Source organism: Chinchilla lanigera, unplaced genomic scaffold (assembly GCF_000276665.1).
Source record: "Chinchilla lanigera isolate Chin_1 unplaced genomic scaffold, ChiLan1.0 scaffold00142, whole genome shotgun sequence".
Lineage (NCBI taxonomy): Eukaryota > Metazoa > Chordata > Mammalia > Rodentia > Chinchillidae > Chinchilla > Chinchilla lanigera.
In genome coordinates this window covers 321,438-343,855 of record NW_004955543.1, presented here as the reverse complement: position 1 = coordinate 343,855, position 22,418 = coordinate 321,438, and the positions used below count along the sequence as shown (strand labels likewise).

General features: G+C 51.2%; 1 protein-coding gene across 3 annotated transcripts; it reads right to left on the bottom strand.

Annotated features, from left to right (window-relative positions):
* Positions 1–1,813: 1,813 nt before the first annotated feature.
* Gata1 (GATA binding protein 1 (globin transcription factor 1)) lies at positions 1,814–9,275 on the bottom strand. 3 transcript variants are annotated; one of them, XM_005411279.1, is made up of 7 exons: positions 9,178–9,275; positions 5,329–5,567; positions 4,818–4,825; positions 4,448–4,688; positions 4,209–4,354; positions 2,983–3,108; positions 1,814–2,339 (listed from the first exon to the last, which is right to left on the bottom strand). In XM_005411279.1, exons 2-7 carry the CDS (start codon positions 5,546–5,548, stop codon positions 1,971–1,973), a joined length of 1,110 nt encoding a protein of 369 aa, XP_005411336.1. In that variant the 5' UTR covers positions 5,549–5,567; positions 9,178–9,275; the 3' UTR covers positions 1,814–1,970. The 3 variants fall into 3 exon arrangements, with proteins under 3 accessions (XP_005411336.1, XP_005411334.1, XP_005411335.1); XM_005411277.1 differs by having other exon boundaries at positions 4,448–4,825; XM_005411278.2 differs by lacking the exon at positions 9,178–9,275 and adding an exon at positions 7,022–7,120 and having other exon boundaries at positions 4,448–4,825.
* Positions 9,276–22,418: the final 13,143 nt, after the last annotated feature.

Here is a 22,418-nt window from a genome sequence, read left to right as displayed (position 1 = left end):
TGGATTCCTGAGGATGCCACAGGGCAGGTGTGTGATCTGGGATTGTCATACAGGGTGGTGTCAAAGGTCATTGCCACGATGCGAGCAAGGGCTCCCACGCAGTCTGGGTTCCTGAAGGGGCTGAAGATCCTGGGATCCATTCCCAACATTCCAAAGAATAAATGCATGTGAGAGTATGGGGGCTCCCACAGGGTGTGGCTTTTAAGCCTCAGGGCCGTTCTGGGCAGTCCTTGCAAGGAGCACAGCCTGCTGCAGTGGGCTGCTCCGTGACCCTGCTGTGGCAACTGGCTGACAGGATCCTGTTCCCTGAGAACGGCTTCTATCCATAATATGCTCAGGACCCTTGGGCTCCCACAGTTCCCGTCTCTGGAGCTCTAGGGGAGAAGGCATAGAGAAGCAGCTCAATAAAGTGTAAATAACATTCATTAAATTGGTGTGGTCAGGGCAAAGTACTTATCAGTTAAAAGCCTCACTTTGCCAGGTGTGGTGGTGGTGCCTGCCTGTAATCCCAGCACTTGGGAGGCTGAGGCAGGAGGATCATTGTGAGTTTATGACTAGCCTGGGCTACAAAGTGAGCTCAAGGCCAGCCTGCACTGCATAGCGAGACTCTGTCTCAAAAAGACAAAACAAAACAAAAAAGCCTCACTTTTTCATTAGTGAAATGAGTATGAGTATCTTTTCCTCAGGGTATTTTTTTTTCAGATATTACTGAACTAAAAGCTGCCAAAGCCCCCCAGCCTGTCATCTGACCCTACTGTGAACCCTCAGGAAATGGTGCCATTTGCTATGGGCGGCAGCTGGATGAAAGGTCAAGATGGACTGACAAGACTGCCTGACCCAGCCCCTTGCTGAGCTTTGTGGCCTGCGTGAGCCTAAGACCTGTCCGCCTTCGGATGTCCCCAACTCGAGTATGCTCCCATGTGCTTGTTAAATTGAAAGATAGCTTTGGCTTTGAGGGGAGCAGGCTTATCGGGGAGGGGGTGATGGCACCGTGCTGAACTCCCTATGTCTGTATCCTGATCTCCCCCGTCGTTCTCTTCCATTTTCCACAGGGCTGCAGGCTGAGGAGCTCAGAGCTCAGCTGAGGGTGATGAGGTAACTGATCAGAAGGCACAGGGACCACCCCAGCTTCCCGCACTGGCCTTCTGACCTTCCCAGCTGCCGGGCCCAGTCCTACCCTTCTTTCCTGTGCTCTCTTGAAGGCTGAAGTTCCTTAACTTTCACCTGAGAATCTATGCCTGTTGATACCTCCATAAACAAGTTGTCAGCCACTCAGTGGCACTGTGACAAGGCACATGCCACACAGATGGACACACACGCACACCCACTCGTGCAAGTCTGGCAGGGAAACATTGCTGTTCCCAGGTGTCTGCCCACACTGTCGTGCACACCTCTGGCTCAGCATTCCAAAGATGTGCGTCCCGCAGATTCCGTGCCCGCGCGGTGTTCTCACCCTTCCTCACAGACCCGTCCCGCACAACCGCGCCGCTGCAGCCCCACGCGCTTCCTCCTCCCCGCTGTTACACAGACATGCTGTGCTCAGGTCCCCCGGTGTCACACGCGCCATGTCACGCTGCCTCGTCCCCACGTCAGCTGGTCACATGCCGTCTCGCCGTGATGTGTGGGGCCGCTGGCTGCTGTCCCCAGAGTGTGGGGCATACAGTGGCATGTGTATACCCTCGCTCTGAATCAGGAAGGGGCGCACATGCCGCCCGCACGGCCTCGTGCTGGTTGTACAGCGTAGCCAGCGGCTGTCGTGAGAGAAGCACACGGTGCCGCACAGCACACATAACACCACTTACTCAGTCACACGCAGACTCACACCTCCAGTTTTATTATTATTTTATTTTACAAAAACTCTGAAGGTCCAGGCCAGGGAGTAGGGCGGCCCAGAGGGTCAGGCCGCACCGACTGCTGGCTATAAGACGAGGCGGACACCACCCCCGCCCCTGACGCCATGCTCTGTGCCCTCAGGAACCGAGCGGTGCCACCACAGTGGTGCTGGTGGTGGGAGGCACCGGGCCTGCGGAGAAGGAACCCGCGGGTGAGCCCAGCAGGGGCCCTGGGAAAGGCACGAGGTGGCTAACGGGCCCTGACAGCACCACGGGGCCCAGGCCTTGGTAGAGATGGGCAGTACCTGGGGGGCCCAGGCTCAGACCTGAGGCCACCTCCCCACAATTCCCGCTCCCACTGCCACCTGCCACCACCATGAAGCCACCAGCTTGTCCTTCTGCCGCTGCTCCTCCTAGACTCGATCCCCTCTTCTTTTTCCCTTTTCCAGACGCCTTGCGGTTCCGGGTCTGAATACCGTCCTTCCTCATGGTCAGCGGCCGGTTCACCTGCCAAAAGGGAGGCCATGGTTGTTCCCAGGTCCAGCTGTTTGTGTCTATCTGGGCCAGGGACAGCTTTTCCACCCCACTTCTCTAAGAATACGGGCTTGGTTCAAGGACTAGGGGAACATGCCCCTGAGGCTGGCGCAGTTACTGCCCTTAGGAATCAGAGATGGTGAGGGCCAGAGGTTGGAAGTCCCCAAGGCTGACAGGAGCTGCCCAAGGCCTAGAAGTTACCGGGTAACTAGAGGTGGGGAACAGGAAAGGGATGAGAGATGGAGAAGGAGGGAGTGGAAGGAACACAAGGAGGAGGGAATGGAGAAGGAAGACAAAAAGAGGAGGCTAAGAAAAGTGAGACGAGCCGGATGTGCTGGTGCATGCTTGTAATCCCAGCGCTCGGGAGGCTGAGGCAGGAGGATCACTGTGAGTTCTAGGCCAGCCTGGGCTACAAAGTGAGTTCAAAGCCAGCCTGAATTGTGTAGTGAGACCCTGTCTCAAAAAGACAGAAAAAAGCGGGGCGGCTGGAAGCAAAGAACAGAAAGGAAAGTGAGAGGAAGGTAAAAGACAGAAGAGAGGAACAGAAAAGGTTTAGGTAGAAATGGGGCTGAGTGAGGAGGGGAGCGTGGCGTGAGGACAGGAAAGCAGGCCTCACCTGGTGTAGCTTGTAGTAGAGGCCACAGGCATTGCACACGGGGTCTCCACTGGCATTTCTGCGCCACAATGTGGTGGTGGTTGTCTGGCAGTTGGTGCACTGAGTACCTGCCCGTTTGCTGACAATCTGGGGGATTACAGGGTGTGAGATCAGGGCTCTGAGGAGTGGAAGTGGGGATCAGGGCTCTGAGTGCCTGCCAGGAGGACCTGAGACATGGGAATCAGGTTGAAGGCAGGGGTTCCTGTCCAGGATAGAGGGTTTTCAGTTTGTATTCTATGGAGGACTATATTGGTGGTTCTCAAATTTGGCCACACATCAGAATCATGTGGGGAGCTTTTTAAAAGTCCCAGGGTGCTGGGCGTGGTGGTACACACCTATAATCCTAGCACTTGGGAGGCTGAGGCAGGAGGATCCTTGCAAGTTTGAGACCAGCCTGGGCTACAAAGTGAGCTCAAGGACAGCCTGAACTGCACAGTGAAACCCTGTCTCAACAAGGCAAAAAATACCTGAGAAACTATCTTGTAGATAACAATATGTAAAACAATAACCATTGATAATTTCCTACCACTTTGTCTGTAATTTGGTAAGCCCCCCCTATTATTATGTTATCCTTCTTTTACTCTTTAAAATTTAAAAAAAAAAAAAGGCAAAATATAGCGGGGCATGGTGGTGCACACCTTAATCCCAGCACTCGGGAGGCTGAGGCAGGAGGATCCTTGTGAGTTCGAGACCAGCCTGGGTTACAAAGTGAACTCAAGGCCAGCCTAAACTACAGAGCGAGACCCTGTCTCAAAAAGACAAAAAAAAAAAAAAAAAAAAAAAAAAGTCCCAGACCTGAGGGTGCTGCTTAATAGTAGAACACTTGTCTACCACGTGTGATTCCCTGGGTTCCATCCCAGCATTGCCAAAATAAATGAGTAAAACGCCTAATGCACAGGCAGCACCCCAGTTCAACCAAGTCAGCACGTCTGGGACGGGCCCCAGAGCAGGGTTTGTTTGAAGGCTTAAAGGGGGAGTTGAGGATGGAAGTTCCTGTACAGAACCCATCTAGGAAAGGGGCAGCAGTTCCTGGCGGGATGGGGGATGAGTGCAGGGCTTCCACACGGGACTAGCACGGGGATTCTACGTAGGGTTGCAGGCAGCAGTTTCTGGTATATCTGAGGACGGTTCCCCTGCCATGAAGCATCGTGAGGCTCCCGTCCAGCGAGGCAGGCCTGCGGTCTTACCAGGCGCTTCTTGGGCCGGATGAGGGGCCTGTTCTGCCCATTCATTTTGTGATAGAGACCACAAGCGTTGCACAGGTAGTGACCTGTCCTGTCCCTCCGCCACAGTGGAGTGGCTGTTGCTCCGCAGTTCACACATTCCCTGGCCTCTGAGGGGGTGGAGAGTGGGAAAAAGGGAGCCAGGCTCAGTTTAACTTTGCTCCCTCCCACTTAACCTCCCTGTTCCTTTTCAAGACACTCACCACAGGGGGGCAGGGGCAGGCTCCCTCGAAGCTTGGGGGAGGAATAGGCTGTTGAATTGAGGGGGCTCCCAGTGGGAGAAAAGAAGGGACTGGAAAAGTCGGGGCTCCCATAAGCACTGCTGGAGATGGAGAGTGATGAAGGCAGTGCAGGCCCCAGGGTGAGGAGGTCTGGACTCAGGCGCTCTGTCTTCAGGGTCTCCAGGAAGCTGGTGCTGCTCTTGCCATCCGTGTCTTCCGGGGCCTGGGGAGGGGAGTCCTCGCGACTGGGGCACACAGTTGTGGCGGGGTAGAGCCCCGTCTTGCTGTAGGCCCAGCCAGCATAGGGTGAGCCCCCTGGGATCCCCTCCACACAGTTGAGCAGCGGGTATACCTGAAAGACTGTTGGGAGGCAGGAAAGGGAAGGAAGGGGGAAAGAGATCAGCCCATTTTCAGGGTGCAGTGGTGTCCAACAGCCTCAACACCATGGCCGGGTTACCAGCTTTTCCAGTAGTTACCAAAACAGGTGCTGGCCCATGGGCAACTCTTGGATCCGGAGTCCCATTGGTTACTATGGCAAGTGCAATAGCTTCCAACCAAATGGGCTAATGGCGTTTTTGTTTTTTTTGTTTTGTTTTGTTGTTTTGGTTCTTTAGACAGGGTCCTGCTAAGTTGCCCAGGCTGGACTTCAACTTGCAGTCCTCCTGCCTCAGCCTCCCACAGTGCTGAGATTACAGGTGTGATCTGTAAGCTATGTCTGGCTTCCAAGTGTGGACATAACTAGAGAAAGGGGTCAGCACATCCATGTGAGAAACTTCCACCCATTTCCAAAGTGACCATTTAGTGAGATTTCAACCTAGCTGAGGAGCTCCATGGCCCCAACAGCATGCAGCCTGCAAAGTTACCTGGGGAGTGTCTGTAGGCCTCAGCGTCCCTGTAGTAGGCCAGCGTGGCAGCTGCGGCAGTGGCTGTGCTGGGGGCCGTGGAGGAAGCTGCTGCATCCAAGCCCTCAGGCCCAGAGGGGAAGAACACCCCCGACTCTGGTGTCGAGGACACCAGGGCAGGATCCACAAACTGGGGTAGGGGTTCTGAGGTCCCCAGGGCTCCCAGGCCAGAGAACTCCATGGGGCCTCTGGGGGTTAACCTGTGAGGACAGGCGGGGTCCTCAGACACACACCCTCCTCCCGCCCTTTCCCTGCGGGCCCCTTCTCCTCCGCCGCCCTCCTCCCACTGGAGCTCCTCAGTCTCCATGTGCCTCTTTTCCTTCGCCTGCTTCCCCTCCCTTCCCACACCTGCCTCTCCTGTCTCCTGTCCCTCCTCGCTTCCCGCCCTCCCTCGCTTTCATCTTCTTCACCGCCATTTTCTTCTCCTTAGCTCCGTCTTCCCCTCCGCTGTCCACTCTGCTCCTTGTCTTCCTTTCTATCTTCCTCCTCCCATCCCTTCTCTTCCGCCTCTCCCCTCTCTCTGCCTCCCAACTCCTTCTCTTCTCCCCCTCCCTTCCTTCTCCACTCCTCATTCCCTTTTCCCTCTTTTCTACTTCATCTCTTCCTCCTCCGCCTCCCTCCTGGTTCTGGGTCTGGTGCTCTCTGTCTCTTCCCTTCCCCACATCTCCGCTTCCTCTTCTCTTTCCTTCTCTTTTCCTCCCCTCCTCCGGCCTCGCCTCTTTCCGCCCCTTCCCTCACTTTCACTCATCCTTCTTTCCTTTCCTTCCTCCTCTCCGTCCTCCTTTCCGCTCCTCCTCCCCCACTTCCTCCGCTTATTCCCGCCCTTCCCCTTTCCCTCCTCTAGCAGGGTCTGTGCGGACTGGATGGGCTGCATAATCCGGGTGCCTTGAAGCCCTCGGTCCCTCCCGGGACCTTGGGCTCTGCCCTTGGTGCTCCCCAACTCCGACTGGCGTCTATCTGTTGCATCTTGCCGTCTGACTTTCTCAGAAACCCCACGGTTTCCGGCCTCGCCCCCTCCCCCTTTGGGTCTGCAGACAGAGGCCCCCTTAGTTCCTCCCTGCCCCCCACTGCTTATCTCTGCCATCCCCGCCCAACTTTTGAAATCACCCCAAGGCCACTGGCTTCCTCTGAGGAGGGTGACAGGTGGGAGGCGGTCCCTCTGCCCTTGGGTGGCTTGCCACAGTTCCGGTTTCCCTAGGTGCCAAGTCTCACGAGTCCCAGGCCTCAGTTTCCCCACCTGCTCTACTGGAAGTAGTGATGGGGGCTGAACTCAGACCTGGGGGATGGCCTTGTGCCTCTGTCTTGCCTCATGTCTCTCCTTCTGCCTCTCTGGGTCCTTTTTCTGACTGCTTCTCCGCATCTTCCCGCGCCCTCTCCATCTTTGTTTTTATGAACATCCAGGTTTCCTCTCCGGTTTCCCGTCCTTCCACGTCTCTCCTTGACCCCCTCCATCCCCTCCCCTCCCTGCGTTCTCCCTGTGCACATTTCCCCCTCCCACTGTCTGTCTCCCTCTACACTCATCTTTCTCGGGACAGCTCTGCAGTTCTCTCGCTCTTTCTCTTGCTGTGCCTCCCACTGCGTCCCCCTACTTCTCTCCCTTGGAGCCCCCGACCCCGCCTCCGCGCCCCTCGTTCTCCTCCGCCCCCGAGCAGACCTGGCTGTGCGCAGCCTGCGCGCAGGACCAGGAGTCCGGAACCGCCCTGGGCCTGCCCACTGCAGTTCTGGCTCAGAGTGGAGTGCAGGTGGAATGGAAGGCCACCCTCAAACCGTCCCGTCGTGGGGCCAGGCAAGGGGTGGGCCCAGGCTGGAACTGTGCTGGGAACAACCGTCGGTGACCGCTGCCCTACTGAGCCCTTGAACGAAGCATGCTTCTCCATCGTTGAGGCCTCTGCCTCATCTCCCATCGCTTTCCCGTCTGTCTCTATACTGTCTCTGTCTCTCCACAATCTGCTCCCCGCCCCGTCTCTCTCTGTCTGTCTGTCTCCCCCTCCCCCTCCCCCTCTCAGGATTGAGCCCAGGGCCTTCACACTGAACTACTGAAAGATGAGTGGAGAGGGGGATAACAGGGGGGACCTACATGTATGCAGGGAGAGCGCGAGCGGAGACGGAGGGGGATCAGGGAGAGACGCGGAAGGACAGAAAAGCCAGAAGGGAAACCGGGAGATGCTCATAAAGCAGGGTCTTGCTAAATTGCAATCTTCCTGCTTCAGCCTCTCGGGGTGCTGGGATTACAGGCACAGGCCACCACACCCGGCCCTTTCGTCTCTTGCTTTTTCTCCCCTGTGGCTCTGGCTTCTCCCCAGCTCTGTTCTCTTTCCCTGTCTCACTATGAGTCTCTGGCTCTTCCTCTCTCCGTCATCACTGTTCTGTCGTCCCCTCGTCCTCGCCCACCATACTCTCCCTCCATCCCACGGCTCCCCTGTACCTCGAACCTCGGTGGGTCCAGGGCTGCCCACCCCTCTGTGGCAGGGGCCCAGCCCCCTCCACCCCCCAGTTATCACTCTCTGGACAGAGATAAAGTTTATCTCTGAGGCTGGGGGATATGAAAGCTCCTTATCAGCTGCCCCACTAGAGTAAGTGCTGCCTGTCCAGCTGTGGAGGCGGCAGGCAGCGGCCTGGCACCCTCAACTTTCCCTCTCAGCTCAGCCCCTGGCCCAGGTAACACCCTAGCCCGTCCCTCAAGGGAGGGTCTCCCAGGCCTGTAAGGAGCAGGGCCTGGGGGCAGAAGTGGGGCTTGGGGCTTGGAGGTGGCATCTGACGGTCAGCTGTGAGGCTGAGGAAGGAGAGAAAAGTTTGGGGTGTAGCCATGAAGTGTGGGAGAAGCAAATACAGGCTTTGAGGAGCAGAGGCCAGTGCAGACGCTCAGAGACACGTTTTGGCTTCAGAAATAGGCTGGGAAAAAGGAGAGCAGGTTGGGGACTCAGAGGTGGAGTTTGAGGGTGAGCAAAAGCTGACGGAGACGGAGACGGAGACGGAGCTGGGGGCCAGACGCAGATTCTGAGGGTCGCAGGAAAATGCAAGGAGGGGTGCTAGGCATTTTCTGGAGCAGACACTGAGTTGAGTCAGGCAGAAAGGAGCGGACGGTTAGAGATGGGCTGTGGGTTCACAGGAAGGGTTTGAGAAGCCAAGGCAGAATCGGGGTAAGAAAGTTCAGGGCCAGAGGGACTTGGCGGGCAGAGATATGTTTTGAGGCTGGGCTGGGGCTTAGGGAAGACAGCAGGGCTTGTGCAGCAGGACCGAGGGGGAGCAGACTCGGTGTCCGGAGAGGCAGAGACATCCTGGCGAGTGGGCCGGGGTCGCGGGAGAGGAACAGTTTGTGGCGTAAATCTAGAGATTGAGAGGCAGAGGGGGGACACTCTAACTAGGGCTTAGCAGGTCAGAGACAGGTTTGGGGGCCCGGAGAGAAGGTGCGGCAGAATGAGGGTGTCGTGGAGCAGGTGAGAGGTTTGGGAGCAGAAATAGTCTTGGGGGAGCAGAAGCGAGGTCTGGGAGAGAACGTGGGGGGATAGAAGCGAGTTTGGGTGAGGTAGGATTTTTGCGAGGCAAGGGCATGTCTTGGGGGCCAGAGCTGGTTCAGGGGCGGTAGAGCTGGAGGTATGAGGAATACAGTTGAAAGAGCAGGGGGACAGAGGCGCCGTGGATGTCAGGGTGAGGGTGGGCGTTGGGGTGGACCCGGAGAGGCTGGTGGTCTGAGGAGCTGTGGAGGCACTTGAGCAGTGGGGGGGGGCAGAGCAGGCTTGCAGAGCAGCCGTGAGGTTGGGGCACAGGCCAGGGTTTGCCCTGTGGGGGCTCGTGGGGGCTGAAACTGACCTGGGCGGGTTGGTGCGGAGGTTTCGGCCACCTTGGGGATGTGGAGCGCTCAGTGTGATCCCAGGGGGTGTCCCAGCTGGCCTGGGCCTTTGAGCCTCCCTCCCTCCTGCCCGCCCTCTCTTCTCCCTCCTCCCTCCTCCCCAGGGAGTGGCTGGTGCCCCAGTGGGTGGGGCAGGTCAGGGGAGGGGGCGTGCCCCCTGCTTGTGGGGCACCTCCTAGGCACCGGGGGTCCTCACCCACCCTACCTGCCCACCCAGTGCATTCTCGGACCCCATTCAACTTGGGCTCTTGTGGACTTCAGTGTCCAACCAAGCCACATGGGTGAAACCAAGATAATTGAATCCAGCTGATACGGTTTCGTGACTCCACTGGGCTTTCAGAGAGGGAGGCCCGACTGGGTGCCAGGCCAAGCGCGGGCCGGGCACTTATGTATGTGAGCCCTCCCGGCCGCAGGAGAGGAGGGATGTGGCCATACCCATTTTGGAGGTGAAAAGGATGAGGCTCAGAGGTGCCGGAGGATTTGAACCAGAGCCTGTGGGACACCTTGCTGACCCAGCCTGGCGGCTCGGCCAGGGCTGGCGGGAGGCAGCGAGGACTCGGCCTCGGGCTTGGGCTCCGACTCAGGCTAGGCTCTCGGCTCACTCGCTGCCTCCTCTCTACTGGGGCTTACGCCAGCTCCGGCCTGCCCTGGGCCAGCAGATAAGTCTTATCAGATGGAGGCCACTGTGGCTGTTGGCACCGCAGTAACAGGCTGTCTTGGGGGTGGGGGTGGGGGGCACCCAGGGACAGTGGACTTGTTGCCCGCCATACTGCCTTGGAGGCGGGAAGCCAGGGTGACACCCAGGGTTGGTTCCCCTGTGAGTTCTGGGGGAATAGGATAGGGATGGGCCAGGGCGGGGAAGGGAAAGATGGAGAGGAAGAGACCGAGACAGAGAGGAACAGAGATAAACAGAGATGGAAATGAGCCGGAGGGGGCAGGAGGCAGCGAGAGCGACAGAAGGAAAGGAGGGACTCAGAGAGACCGGGCACCGCTAAAGACGGACAGATAGAAAGGCAAAGAGAATGAAAGACAGACAGGTGGACAGAGGGTGAAGGAAAAAAACAAAATGACAGCGACAAGGACACGGGTGGAGAACCCGAGAAGGAAGACAGAGGCGATGTCAGAGAGAGGGAGTCGGAGACAGAGAGGTTCCGGCCAGGGTCTGAGCCCCACGTGGCAGGGGGCGGTGGGACAAGGTGTGGGCGGATGTGGATCTGTGCGGCAGTGTCCTCAGCCTGGCCCCTCTCCTGAGTACTAACAGCTGCAGCCACGCTGATGCAGACCTGCATTGGCCTGTTCTGAGCACTTTCTCCATCTAATGTCACCTGACACACATGTGCACACGGTAGGTGTCTGACGTGGGTCCCCACAAGGCAGAGAGAAGGGTCCCCAGTCATGGCCCTGGAAGTCCATGGGGCAAGGAGCTCTACCAATCACCCATTCTACAGGGAGGAAGACTGAGGCCTGCAGAAGGCAGAGGCAAGGATGGAGTCCAGGATCAGTGCGGTCTGCCCAGCCACCCACCCCGGAGGGAGCTGATCATTCTCACTTCTCAGCCTCTGGGTCCTCGGATGCAAAATTAGAGGTTTCAGGGAGAGAGAGCAAAGCCAGGCTTAGCATCGGGCCCACTGGTTGACCTCCTGCCATGAGCCACTCCCTGTTCTGAGTCCTGTCAGTAAGAAGGAAACCGAGGAACCTAGGGGATGCTTCCAGCCTGTGAAGGACCCAGATGATTTATATACCCTTCCTCTGTTCCTCCTGCTAAAAGACAGGGCAATAATGGTGGAGGCCCACTGGGCATGGTAGCACATGCCTATAACCCCAGCACTCAGGAGGCTGAGGCAGGAGGATTGCCATGAGTTCAAGACCAGCCTGGGATACATAGTGAGTTCAAGGCCAGCCTGGGCTACAAAGTGAGTTCAAGATCAGCCTGAACTATATAATGAGACCTGTCTCAAAAAACAAAAAAAAAAAAACAAAAACCCCCACAAAACACATACACACAAAAAAGGGGCGAGACTCACAAGTTGACTGTGGAGACTACAGTTGACTAATTGAATCTGTGCTAAGTGGTTTAAACTCACACGAATCTGCAATTTTAATAAGCATTAAATATTCTTATTTAATGAGTACCTGTTAGATGCAAGGGATAGCATTGGGACCTTTGTAATACTAATACTAATGCAGCGGGTGTGGTGGCGCACACCTGTAATCCCAGCAGGGAGGATGAAGCAGGAGGATCATTGCTAGTTCAAGGCCAGCCTGAGCTATAAAGTGACTTCAAGGCCAGACTGAACTGCATAGTGAAACTCTGTCTCAAAAAAAAAAAAAAAATACTAATGCAATGCTGACACCAATGGTAACACTAGTATTACTTCTAACATTGATACTAGCCCTAATACTAATCTTAATAGTAATACTAATCTTTCTTTAAATCAGATTTTATTGGTAAATTTTAGATATACATAATGATAAGATTCATCATAGAGAATTTGTCCTGTATATGATATAACTTGATTCTTTTTATTCCCCATACTCCTCCCCTCCCTTCAACTCCCCCTCCCCTCCCCATTTACAAAAGCTTTCTTTCCATTTTTCCTTCTTTCCTCGCTTAATAGTAATACTAATCTTTTGTTGTTGTTGTTTTGAGACAAGAATTCACCATGCAGTTCTGGCTGGTCTTGAATTCACTATGTAGCCCAGGCTGGCCTCAAACTCGAAACGATCCTCCTGCCTCAGCCTCCCAAGTGCTGGGATTACAGGCGTGCGCCACCACGCCTGGCTAGTAATACCAATCTAATACTAATTCTAATCTAGCACTAATATTGTACTTAATACTAATTCTAAAATTATTATTATTATTGATTTCTCTTGTGTGTGGTGCTGGGGATGGAACCCAGGGCTTTGTGCATGTTAGCCAAATGCTCCTCGGCTGAGCTACATGCCCTCGCCCTAAAACTAATTATTATCCATGCTAACTGTATGTTATTACAGTAATAGTAATTGGGATACTAATGCTTTTAGTAGTGTGAATGTAGTAACAGGAGCCTCTTTATTTATTGAGACCACAGGCACTGAGCTGAGAGCTTTCTGCGCAGTCTCATCCCTGTCACCCCAGAGGCCTGTGGTGTAGATGTGTCTGATCACTCCCACCTTCCAGCCTGGGAGGACATGGGTGCCCCAGCCAAAGCAGTTTGTCCAAGGCCCCAGTTTCTTGCCTCAGCTCACACGCACGTTTGCTGCCTGATTCCTGGGCAGGCCTTACTCCTCAGAACCTCAGTTGCTTCACCTGGAAAATGGATATAACTACAGATTCTCCCCTCTGAGCCCATCAAATGCAGCCCCTCAGCACAGGGCCTGTCTGGGATGCCACCAGAGGCCCGCTCAGTACATGCTACTTCTCAGCGCCGCCATTATTATTAGAAACACAAGTTCCGAGGCAGGGCCTCCCGAGGAAGGACAGGCGAGAAGCATGCCTGAGGCAAAAGCGTGGCATGGGGCTTACACCTCATTTCTCCATTCCTGGTGAGGACAGTGGGCTCAGGAAAGGAAGTAAAGGGTGGGGAGAGGGGTGCCTCTGAGGCCAGGCCTCACCCCATTCCCTCCCCCATCCCGGCGGAGGAGGCACAGGCCCAGAAGTCTGCAGCAACAGTTCAGCCAGCAGGGAGGCATCTGGGAGTGGGCAGATAAGGGAATCAGCGGGGGCCAGGCCGGGCTTTGGGGACCGGAGGGGAGGGCAGGGGCAGGGTGGGGTGGGCTGTCTGGGTGCTGCGACCGCTCTGTCGCTTCCATTCAACATGGGTTCCCATGTCCTCTCTTCCTGGAAGCCCTCCCTCCTGGCATCCTCTGGGGTTCTCCATCCAAGCCCTTGGCATTAGAATATTTCTGGCTCCCCAGGGGTGCAGTAGAGGATGGGGCCTGACTGGCCTCGGTGGGATAACACAGCAGCATCAGCCGATGCCTGGCCAAGGGCCTCAGAACCAAGCTCTTGGTTGATTTTTTTGGTTTTAGTTTTCTTGAAAGAAAATTATTTTTGAGGCATAATTGTGTGTATTTATTGAGCACATCATGATAACTTACTACATGAACATAATGTGTAACGATCAAGTTGGAATGATTAGCATTTCCATGTCCTCAAACATTTGCTATTTCTTTTTCTTTTTTTTTTTTTTTTTTGAGACAGGGTCTCACTATTAGTTCAGGCTGGCCTTGAACTCACAGCAATCCTCCTGCCTCAGCCTCCCAAGTGTTGGGATTATAGGCGTGTGCCACCACACCCAGCCATTTGCTATTTATTGAAGCTAAAATATTGATCTCATAAACCAGGCGTGGTGGCGCACACCTGTAATCCCATTACTTGGGAGGTTGAAGCAGGAGGATCGTTGTGAGTTCGAGGCTAGCCTATGCTACAAAGTGAGCTCAAGGCCAGCCTGAACTGCATAGCGAGACCTTGTCTCAAAAAGACAAAAAAAAATTTGATCTCATAAAAGGAGAGATTAGAACAGGCTGGAAGTAGAGCAGAGGGGTAGTGTGAGGTCGGCTAATGAGTGGGTACCAGATACAATGAGGGAGGAGAGATAAACTAGCACTCTGAGCAATGACTAGTTGATAAGGGTGACTAGTTGCTAACAGCTGCTTTTATATAACATATATGTGTAATTATTTAACGACACAGGAAAATAACATGTTATAAAGCCAGCTGGTGCTTGGCGTGGTGGTGCACACCTGGCCCTCCAGCACTCTGGGAGGCCGAGGCAGAGGCTCTGAAGTTCCAGCCCAGCTTGACAACTTAGCAACTTTAGTGAGATCTTGTCTCAAATAAAAAATAAAAAGGGTCAGGGACGTAGCTGAGTGTCAAGGCCCTGGGTTCTATTCCTAGGACCAAAAAAAACTAAAACAAAAGCTGGCTATAAGTAGTAGGTAGACTATGATTTTAATTTTTTTAAAACACTACTGAGGATTGAACACAGTGCCTTTGCATTGAGCTACATCCCCAATACCTTTTTTTGTTTCTTTGCTTTATTTTTTTTGAGGCAGAGTCTTACTATGTAGCTCAGGCTGGTCTTGAACTCACAGCAAACCTCCTGTCTCAGCCTCCTAAGTGCTAGGATTACAGGCATGTGCCACCATGCCCAGCCCATCCCCAACATTTTTTTTAAAGTTTTTATTTTGGCTGGGCGTGGTGGTGCACACTTGTAATCCCAGCACTCAGGAGGCCGAGACAGGAGGATTGTTGGGAGTTCAATATCAGCCTGGGCTACAAAGTGAGCTTAAGGCCAGCCTGAACACCACAGTGAAACCCTGTCTCAGAAAGAAAGAAAGAAAGAAAGAAAGAAAGAAAGAAAGAAAGAAAGAAAGAAAGAAAGAAAGAGAGAGAGAAAGAAAGAAAGAAAGAAAGAAAAAAAAAAGTTTTTATTTTGAGGCAGGGCCTTGCTAAATCACTAAATTGCCCAGGCTGGGCTTGAATTTATGATCCTCCTGCCTCAGCCTCCCAGACTGTTGGGATTACAGGGGTGCGCTACCATGTCCAGCAATACTTCACTTTTGATTTTTAAAAAAATTAAAATGTAAGCTGAGCGTGCTGGCACATGCCTGTAATCCCAGCACTCGGGAGGCTGAGGCAGGAGGATCGTTGTGAGTTTGAGACCAGCCTGGGTTACAAAGTGAGCTCAAGGCCAGCCTGAACTGCATAGTGAGACCCTGTCTCAAAAAGACACACACAAAAAATTAAAATATATAAACATGCATATAAAAAATTGTAAGAGCCAGGGACATAGCTCAGTTGTACAGCATGTGTTCAGCATGCTCAAGGTCCTGGGTTATGTCCCTGAGTGTCACTGGTTCCATCCCTAGTGTCACTGACCACTCAGGTTCGCCACTCACCAGTGACCAGATCAAAGGAGGACATTTATTTGGTAAAATTATTTTATTTGGGTAAAATTAATTCTGAAGAGATGGAGGGGCCCATTTGCTCAATTCACCACCTCACCGTGTGCAGGTGTGTTGGGTCTTTTAGAGTAAGGAACAGTGTAGGAGAGAACACAGGGGAACAATAGACAGGTTCCGGCTGGTTCCCGCCTCTCCTGGACCGGGCCTCTCCTTCCCTTCTGGCTATTCTCTGCACTCCTCCGGGTTGAGGAGAGATGGGGAAGTCCTTGTGCACCCCAGAGGCCTAAGGAGGTTTAGAGGAGCCACTTGTCCCTAAAGGAGAAAGTCTAACTGAAAGTTCCATTTTGCAGACCTGGTTATACTAGCGCGCGCATACACACACACACACACACACACACACACACACACACACACACACACGCACGCACGCCCTGGAAATTTAAATGATAAATTATCAACATATGACTTATGTTCAGCGACTAACTAGTCTTTTTTTTTTTTAGAGGATCTCACTATGTAATCCACAATGGCCTCCAACTCGGGGCAATTTTCTTGGCTCAGCCTCCTGAGTGCTGGGGTTACAGGTGTGCACGACCATGCATGTCTGTTTGTGTGCTTTGAAACACAATTATTTCTGAAGGAGTGGGGCGTGGTGGTGCACAGCTGTGATCCCAGCACTTGGGAGGCTGAGGCAGGAGGATCATGTGAGTTCAAGACCAGCCTGGGCTACAAAGTGAGCTCAAGGCCAGCCTGAACTGCATACTGAGACCCTGTCTCAAAAAGACAAAAAAGAAAAAAGAATATTGATAGTTGTATAATCCCAGCACTCGGGAGGCTGAGGCAGGAGGATCACCTCAAGTTTGAGGTGAGTCTGGGCCAGCTGGAACTACATAACAAGACCCTGTCTCAAAAAAAATATTGAGCCAGGCGTGGTGGCGCACGCCTGTAATCCCAGAACTTTGGGAGGCTGAGGCAGGAGGATCGTTGTGAGTTTGAGACCAGCCTGGGCTACAAGTGAGCTCTAGGCCGGCCTGAACTGCACAGCGAGACCCTGTCTCAAAAACACACATACAGAAAAATAAATAAATAAAAAAAATTGATAGTTGGCCTGGACTCCTAAGTACTCTGCAGCGTAGAAGGGTTTATCAAACTCCAAGCCACCTCTCAATAACCCAAAATGAGGAATTTCCCTGTTGCCTTTTTTCAGGACAGGCCTCCCTGTGTTGCCCAGACTGCCTTGCAATTCCTAAGTCGAGCAGTCCCCCAAGAACTCTTGCTGAGCTACAGGTACTGCAGTGGCCAAGGCCAGTCTCCATTCTCCTTTTCTTTTGCCAAGGTCTTCACTAAATTACCAAATGGAGAACAGCAGAGTATCACATGCCCCAAGGCTCAAGCCTGCCCACCCCGGAAGAGGGAGATGCTAGGGGCACTCTGCTTAAATAGCACTGAGCGCTAACCTACATTTCTTGCTCTTTAACAAACAAGGAATTTAGATAGGTTCATTGTTTTAAAATCAGGAATATATAACAGTGATGACTTTACCTTTAGGTGCTTTTTAGGAGTTTCCCAAAGTTATTTGCCCCTTCAATAGGGATTCCAAATTACCCTTAGGGCCCAAGAAGCAATTGAATCCACAATATAAACTGAGGTCTGTATTACCACCAGTATAAGGATTTCTTTCATTCAATCATTCATTCCTTGGCTTTTTGGAGGCAGGGTCTCGCTGTAGTTCAGGTTGGCCTTGAACTTATGGCGATCCTCCTGCCTCAGCTTCTCTAGTGCTGATATTACAGTGTGCTCCATCACGCCCAGAAGTTGCATTTTTACAGCAATGTAATTCATGTCACAATCTTTCGTTTGGCCTTGGTTTTTTTTTTTGTTTTGTTTTTTTTGTTTTTTTTTTTTGGCTTTTTGAGACAGGGTCTTGCCACGCAGTTCAGGGTGGTCTTGAGCTCACTTTGTAGCCCAGGCTGGCCTTAAACTCTCAATAATCCTCCTGCCTCAGCCTCCCGAGTGCTGGGATTACAGACATGCACCACCCAGCTGTTTTTAGATTTTTAAAACTTTTTTTAGGGGCTGGGGATTTAGCTCAGTGGCACAGCGCCTGCCTGGCAAGCGCAAGGTTGTGTTTGATTCCCGGTACCGGGAAAAAAAACAAAAAAGAAAAACTTTTTTTGTGATACTGGGGATTGAACACAGGGCCTTCACACTGAGCTACATCCTTCCCATTTTTAAATTTATTTTGAGATAAATTCTTAGGCCAGGTGTGGTGGCACATGCCTGTAATCCCAGCATTTGGGAGGCTGAGGCAGGAGGATTACTGTGAGTTTGAGGCCAACCTAGGTTACAAAGTGAGTTTGAGGTCAGCTGAAGTGCATAGTGAAACCCTGTCTCAAAAAGACAAAAAAAAAAAAAAAAGATAAACTCTTGCTGTGTTGCTAAATTGACCAGGCCAGGCTTGAACTTGTGACCCTCCTGTCTCAGCTTCCTAGAGTGCTGATATTACAGGTGTGCACCATTGCGCCTGGCTTCATTTTTGGATTAATTCCTCACGTATATGATTAAGTTTTGCATGTTTTTTTTCTGTAATAGGCATTGTACAGATCTTGCACATACTGAGCTATACCTCCAGCCACCCCTATTTTAATATTTTTCTGGCACTGGAGAATTAAACCTAAGATCTTGCACTTCCTAAACAAGCAGTACTGCCACTGAGCTACATTACCACTCCTTTTTTATTTTTTTGTCTTTTTGAGGCAGGGTCTCGCTATACAGTTCAGGCTGGCCTTGAGCTCATTTTGTAGCCCAGGCTGGTCTCGAACTCACAACGATCCTCCTGCCTCAGCCTCCCGAGTGCGAGGATTACAGGTGTGCACCACCATGTCTGGCAGCACTCCTTTTATAAAAAAAAAAAAATGTATTTTGAGCCGGGCGTAGTAGTGCGTGCCTATAATACCAGCACTCGGGAGGCTGAGGCAGGAAGATCACCATAAGTTTGAGGCCAGCCTGGGTTATATAGTGAGTTCAAGTCTGGTCCAAACTACGTGGCGAGATCCTGTCTCAAAAAAATTAAAAACTTTAAAAAATTAAAAATTTTACTTTTTTTGGCTGAGGATATAACCCAGTGGCATAAGTGCCTGCCTGGCAAGTGCAAGGTGCTGAGTTTGATTCCTGATACAAAAAAAAAAAAAAAATTATTTTCAGACAGGGTATGGCTAAATTGCCCAGATTTGGCCTCAAATCTGCAGTCACTCTGCCTCAGGCTCCTGAGTAGCTGGGATTGTAGGCGTGTACTAATTTTTTTTTTTTTGTCTTTTTGAGACAGGGTCTCACTATGCAGTTCAGGCTGGACTTGAGCTCACTTTGTAGCCCAAGCTGGTCTCACTTGCAACGATCCTCCTGTCTCAGCCTCCCTCGTGCTGGGATTACAGGCATGCGCCACCACGCCTGGCTAGCGTGCACTACTGTATCCAGCCAAGTTTTGTGTGACCTTGTATCAAAAAATCTTGTATCCTACAAACTTGCTAAACTTATATAGTACAGTATTGGGATCTACTGGTTTTATGTATGTATGTATATATTTATTAGTTTTTTGTTTGTTTTGAGACAAGGTCTCACTGTGTGGTGCAGACTGGCCTTGAACTTGCTTTGTGTAGCCCAGGCTGGCCTCGAACTCACACTGATCCTCCTGCCTCAGCCTCCTGAGGGCTGGGATTACAGGCATGCGCCACCACAGCCAGCTTTTTTTTTTTCAATATTTTGAGACAAGGTCTTGCTATGTCATTCAGGCTGGCCTTGAACTCACTGTATAGCCCATGATGTCCTTGAACTCATGGAGATCCTACTGTCTAGCCTATTGAGTACTGGGATTATAGGCACGTGTCACGCCTGGTTTCTTCTATTTCCTTTTCTTGCTTAATTACCTGTACTAGAATGTTGAACAGAAGTGGTGATTGGAGAACTTCCCATGTTGTTCTGCTTTTCAGAGGAAGTTTTCAAGTCTTTCATGAAATATAAGGCCAGGCATGGTGGCACATGCCTGTAATTCCAGCACCCGGGAGGCTGAGACAGGAGGATTGTTATGAGTTTGAGTCCAGCCTGGGCTACAAAGTGAGCTAAAGGCTAGTCTGAACTTCATAGTGAAACTCAGAAAGATTTTTAAAAAAATACATTAGCTATGGAGTTTTGCTTTGAGAATTTGCAGTAATGGGGATTGTACCCAGGGGCACTCAGCCACTCAGCGGTCCTTCACCCCTCTTTGAATTTTGAATTACATAGGGCCTCCCTATGTAATCCAGGCTGGAGTCAAATTTGAGATCCTCCTGTCCCAGTCTTCCTAAGTAGCTGGGACCACAGGTGTGAGCCACCACACCTGGCATGGTAAAGTTTTTGTGGATGCTCCTTATGGTAAAGGAGTTCTAGTTCTAGTTTTTTTTTGGTTCTGAGAATCGAACTCAGGTCCTTGTGTTTGCCAGGCAGGTGATGCACTGCAATGAGCTACATCCTTGGCCCTGTTGTGTATGTTTATGAGGAAAGGGTATTGAATTTTGTCAAATGCATTTCTTTTTAAAAAATTATTTGTATATTTTTTGTATATTTTAGATATACATGATAACATTCATCATAAGGAATAGAACAACCTTTATTTTTTCATGTTTTTATTTTATTGGTACATTTTAAATATACAGCCAGGTGTGGTGGTGTACACCTGTAATCCCAGCACTCAGGAGGCTGAAGCAGGAGGATCCTTGTGAGTTTGAGACTAGCCTGGGCTACAAAGTGTGCTCAAGGCCAGCCTGAACTGGATAGGGAGACCCTGTCTCAAAAAATACAAATAAATAAACATAATGATCACATTCATCATAGGGAACTTGTACCTGTACCTGATATATCTTCTTTTCTTCCATTCCCCTCCCTTCCCATCAGCCCCTCATCCTCTCCTTATTTACAAAAGCTTTGTCTCCATTTTGTCCCTTCTATTCTTTTTTCTTTGTTTTGTTTTGTTTTCCTGGTACCGGGAATCGAACTCACGACCTTGCGCTTGCCAGGCAGGCACTGTGCCGCTGAGCTAAATCCCCAGCCCTATTCTTTTTTCTTTTTTTTTTTGGTTTTTCTCCGGCACCGGGAACCGAACTCACGACCCTGCGCTTGCCAGGAAGGCGCTTTTGCCGCTGAGCTAAATCCCCAGCCCCTATTCTTTTTTCTTGCCCCTTCCTTTCCTCCTCCTCCCTTCCTAGTTCCCCTTCTCATTTGAACATTTTTTTTTTCTTTTTGTCTTTTTGAGACAGGGTCTTTCTATGTAGTTCAGGCTGGCCTTGGACTCACTATGTAGTGCAGGCTGGTCTGGAACTCCCAAGGATCCTCCTGCCTCAGCCTCCCAAGTGCTGGGATTACAGGTGTGTGCCACCATGCCCAGCTTCATCTGAACATTTTCTAACCATTTCCCAATATTGATTATACATTTTGGTCCTTATTTACACTTTCAGTTTCTCACTGCAGAGAAACAATGCAGCATGTATGTATGTATACATACATACATACATACATACATACCAGTAATCTAACTCAGGACCTTTGTGCTTACCAGGCAGGCGCTTGTGGTGCCATATCCCCAGCCCTAATGCAGTATTTAAGCATATGTGTCTGGTTTATAAAATGTTTTTTCTACTTTTACTGAGATCATGTGTTTGTCCTTTAGTTTATTGGTATGGTATAGTACAATAACTGATTTTATTTTTTGAGACAGGGTCTTGCTATATACTCCAGGCAGGTCGTGAATTCACTTTGTAGCCCAGGATGGCCTTGAACTGTAACAATCCTCCTGCCTCAGCCTGCTCGGATTACAGGCGTGTGGCACCACTCCTGTATTAGTACATTGACAGATTTTCATGGGTTGAGTCAACCTTGCATTTCTGGTTAAAGTGCACTTGATCACAGTATATAACTATAACCTTTTTATGTGTTGCTGGATTCTACTTACTTGCGTTTTGTTGAGGCTATTCATTCATTATTATTTTTCTTGATTAAGACAGGATCTTGCTATGTATGTAGTCCAGGCTGGTGTTAAACTCACTATGTAACCCAGGGTAGCCTTAAACTTGAGGGGATCTTCTTCCTGCCTCAGCCTCCCAAATTCTGGGGTTAAAGGTGTGTGCCACCACACCGTGTTGAAGATTTTTGCATCTATATACATGAAACATATTTACTGGTCTATAGTTTCCTTGTTATGTCTCTTTCTGGCTTTGTTATCATAATAATGCTGGCCTCTTGAATGCATGCTTTTTATCGCTGAGCAATAATCCATGGAATGGGTATACTACAGTTTCTTTCATTGTTTGTTACAATTTGGATCTGGACCCAAAGTCCCATGTGTTGAAGTCTTGTTCCCTAGCCTCTGGTGCTATTGGGAGGTGGGAACCTTTAGGAGAGGGGACCCAAGGGCCAGAAGCGTGATCACTGGGGGTGTTCCCCTGAAAGGCATGTTGGGACTCCTGTTCTTCTTCCCTCTGTCCCTTTTTTTTTTTTCCTTTTTGAGACAGGGTCTCACTATGCAGTTCAGGCTGGCCTTGAGCTCACTTTGCCAAGCAAGGCGCTGTGCCACTGAGCTATATCCCCAGCCCCTTGAGCTCACTGTGTAGCCTAGGCTGGTCTTGAACTTGCAAGGATCCTTCTGCCTCAGCCTCCTGAGTGCTGCGGTTACAGGCGTGCACCACAACGCGTTGCTTCCCTCTCTTCTCTTCTTGCCACAGGGCCAAGCAACCATGGACTGAAACCTCTGAAGCCATGAGCTAACATAAACCTTTCCTCCTTAGAGGCTGATTTATCTCAGATATTTATCAGTGACAGAAACCTGACACACTATTCATTTGCTGATGGACATGTGCTGTTATTTCCAGTTTTCCCCTATTACAGTAAACCTGCAAATTTACAAACCACTTCCTCACATGCAAGAAGGGGTTTTCCAGAGGCTAGGAGATACCAGTCTACCCACACATCTGTCTACCTTTCCACCCATTCAGTCCATCTGCTCCTCCCTCCCTCTTTCTCTCCCCCTCTCCCTCCTTTCTTCCTTCCTCCCACAAACCATCCATTTCCTTCCAGGCAGGTAACCTGTGGGTCCAAGGCAAACTGTCTTAAAATTAGACAAGACCCAGGCATGGTGCCATATGCCGGTAATACTAGCACTCCAGAGGCTGAGGCAGGAGTATCACCTTGAGTTTGAGGTCAGCCTAGGCTACGTAGTGGGTTCAGGTTCAGGGCCAACCTGAACTACATGGTCTCAACATCCTACATGCACCACCATGCCCAGCTG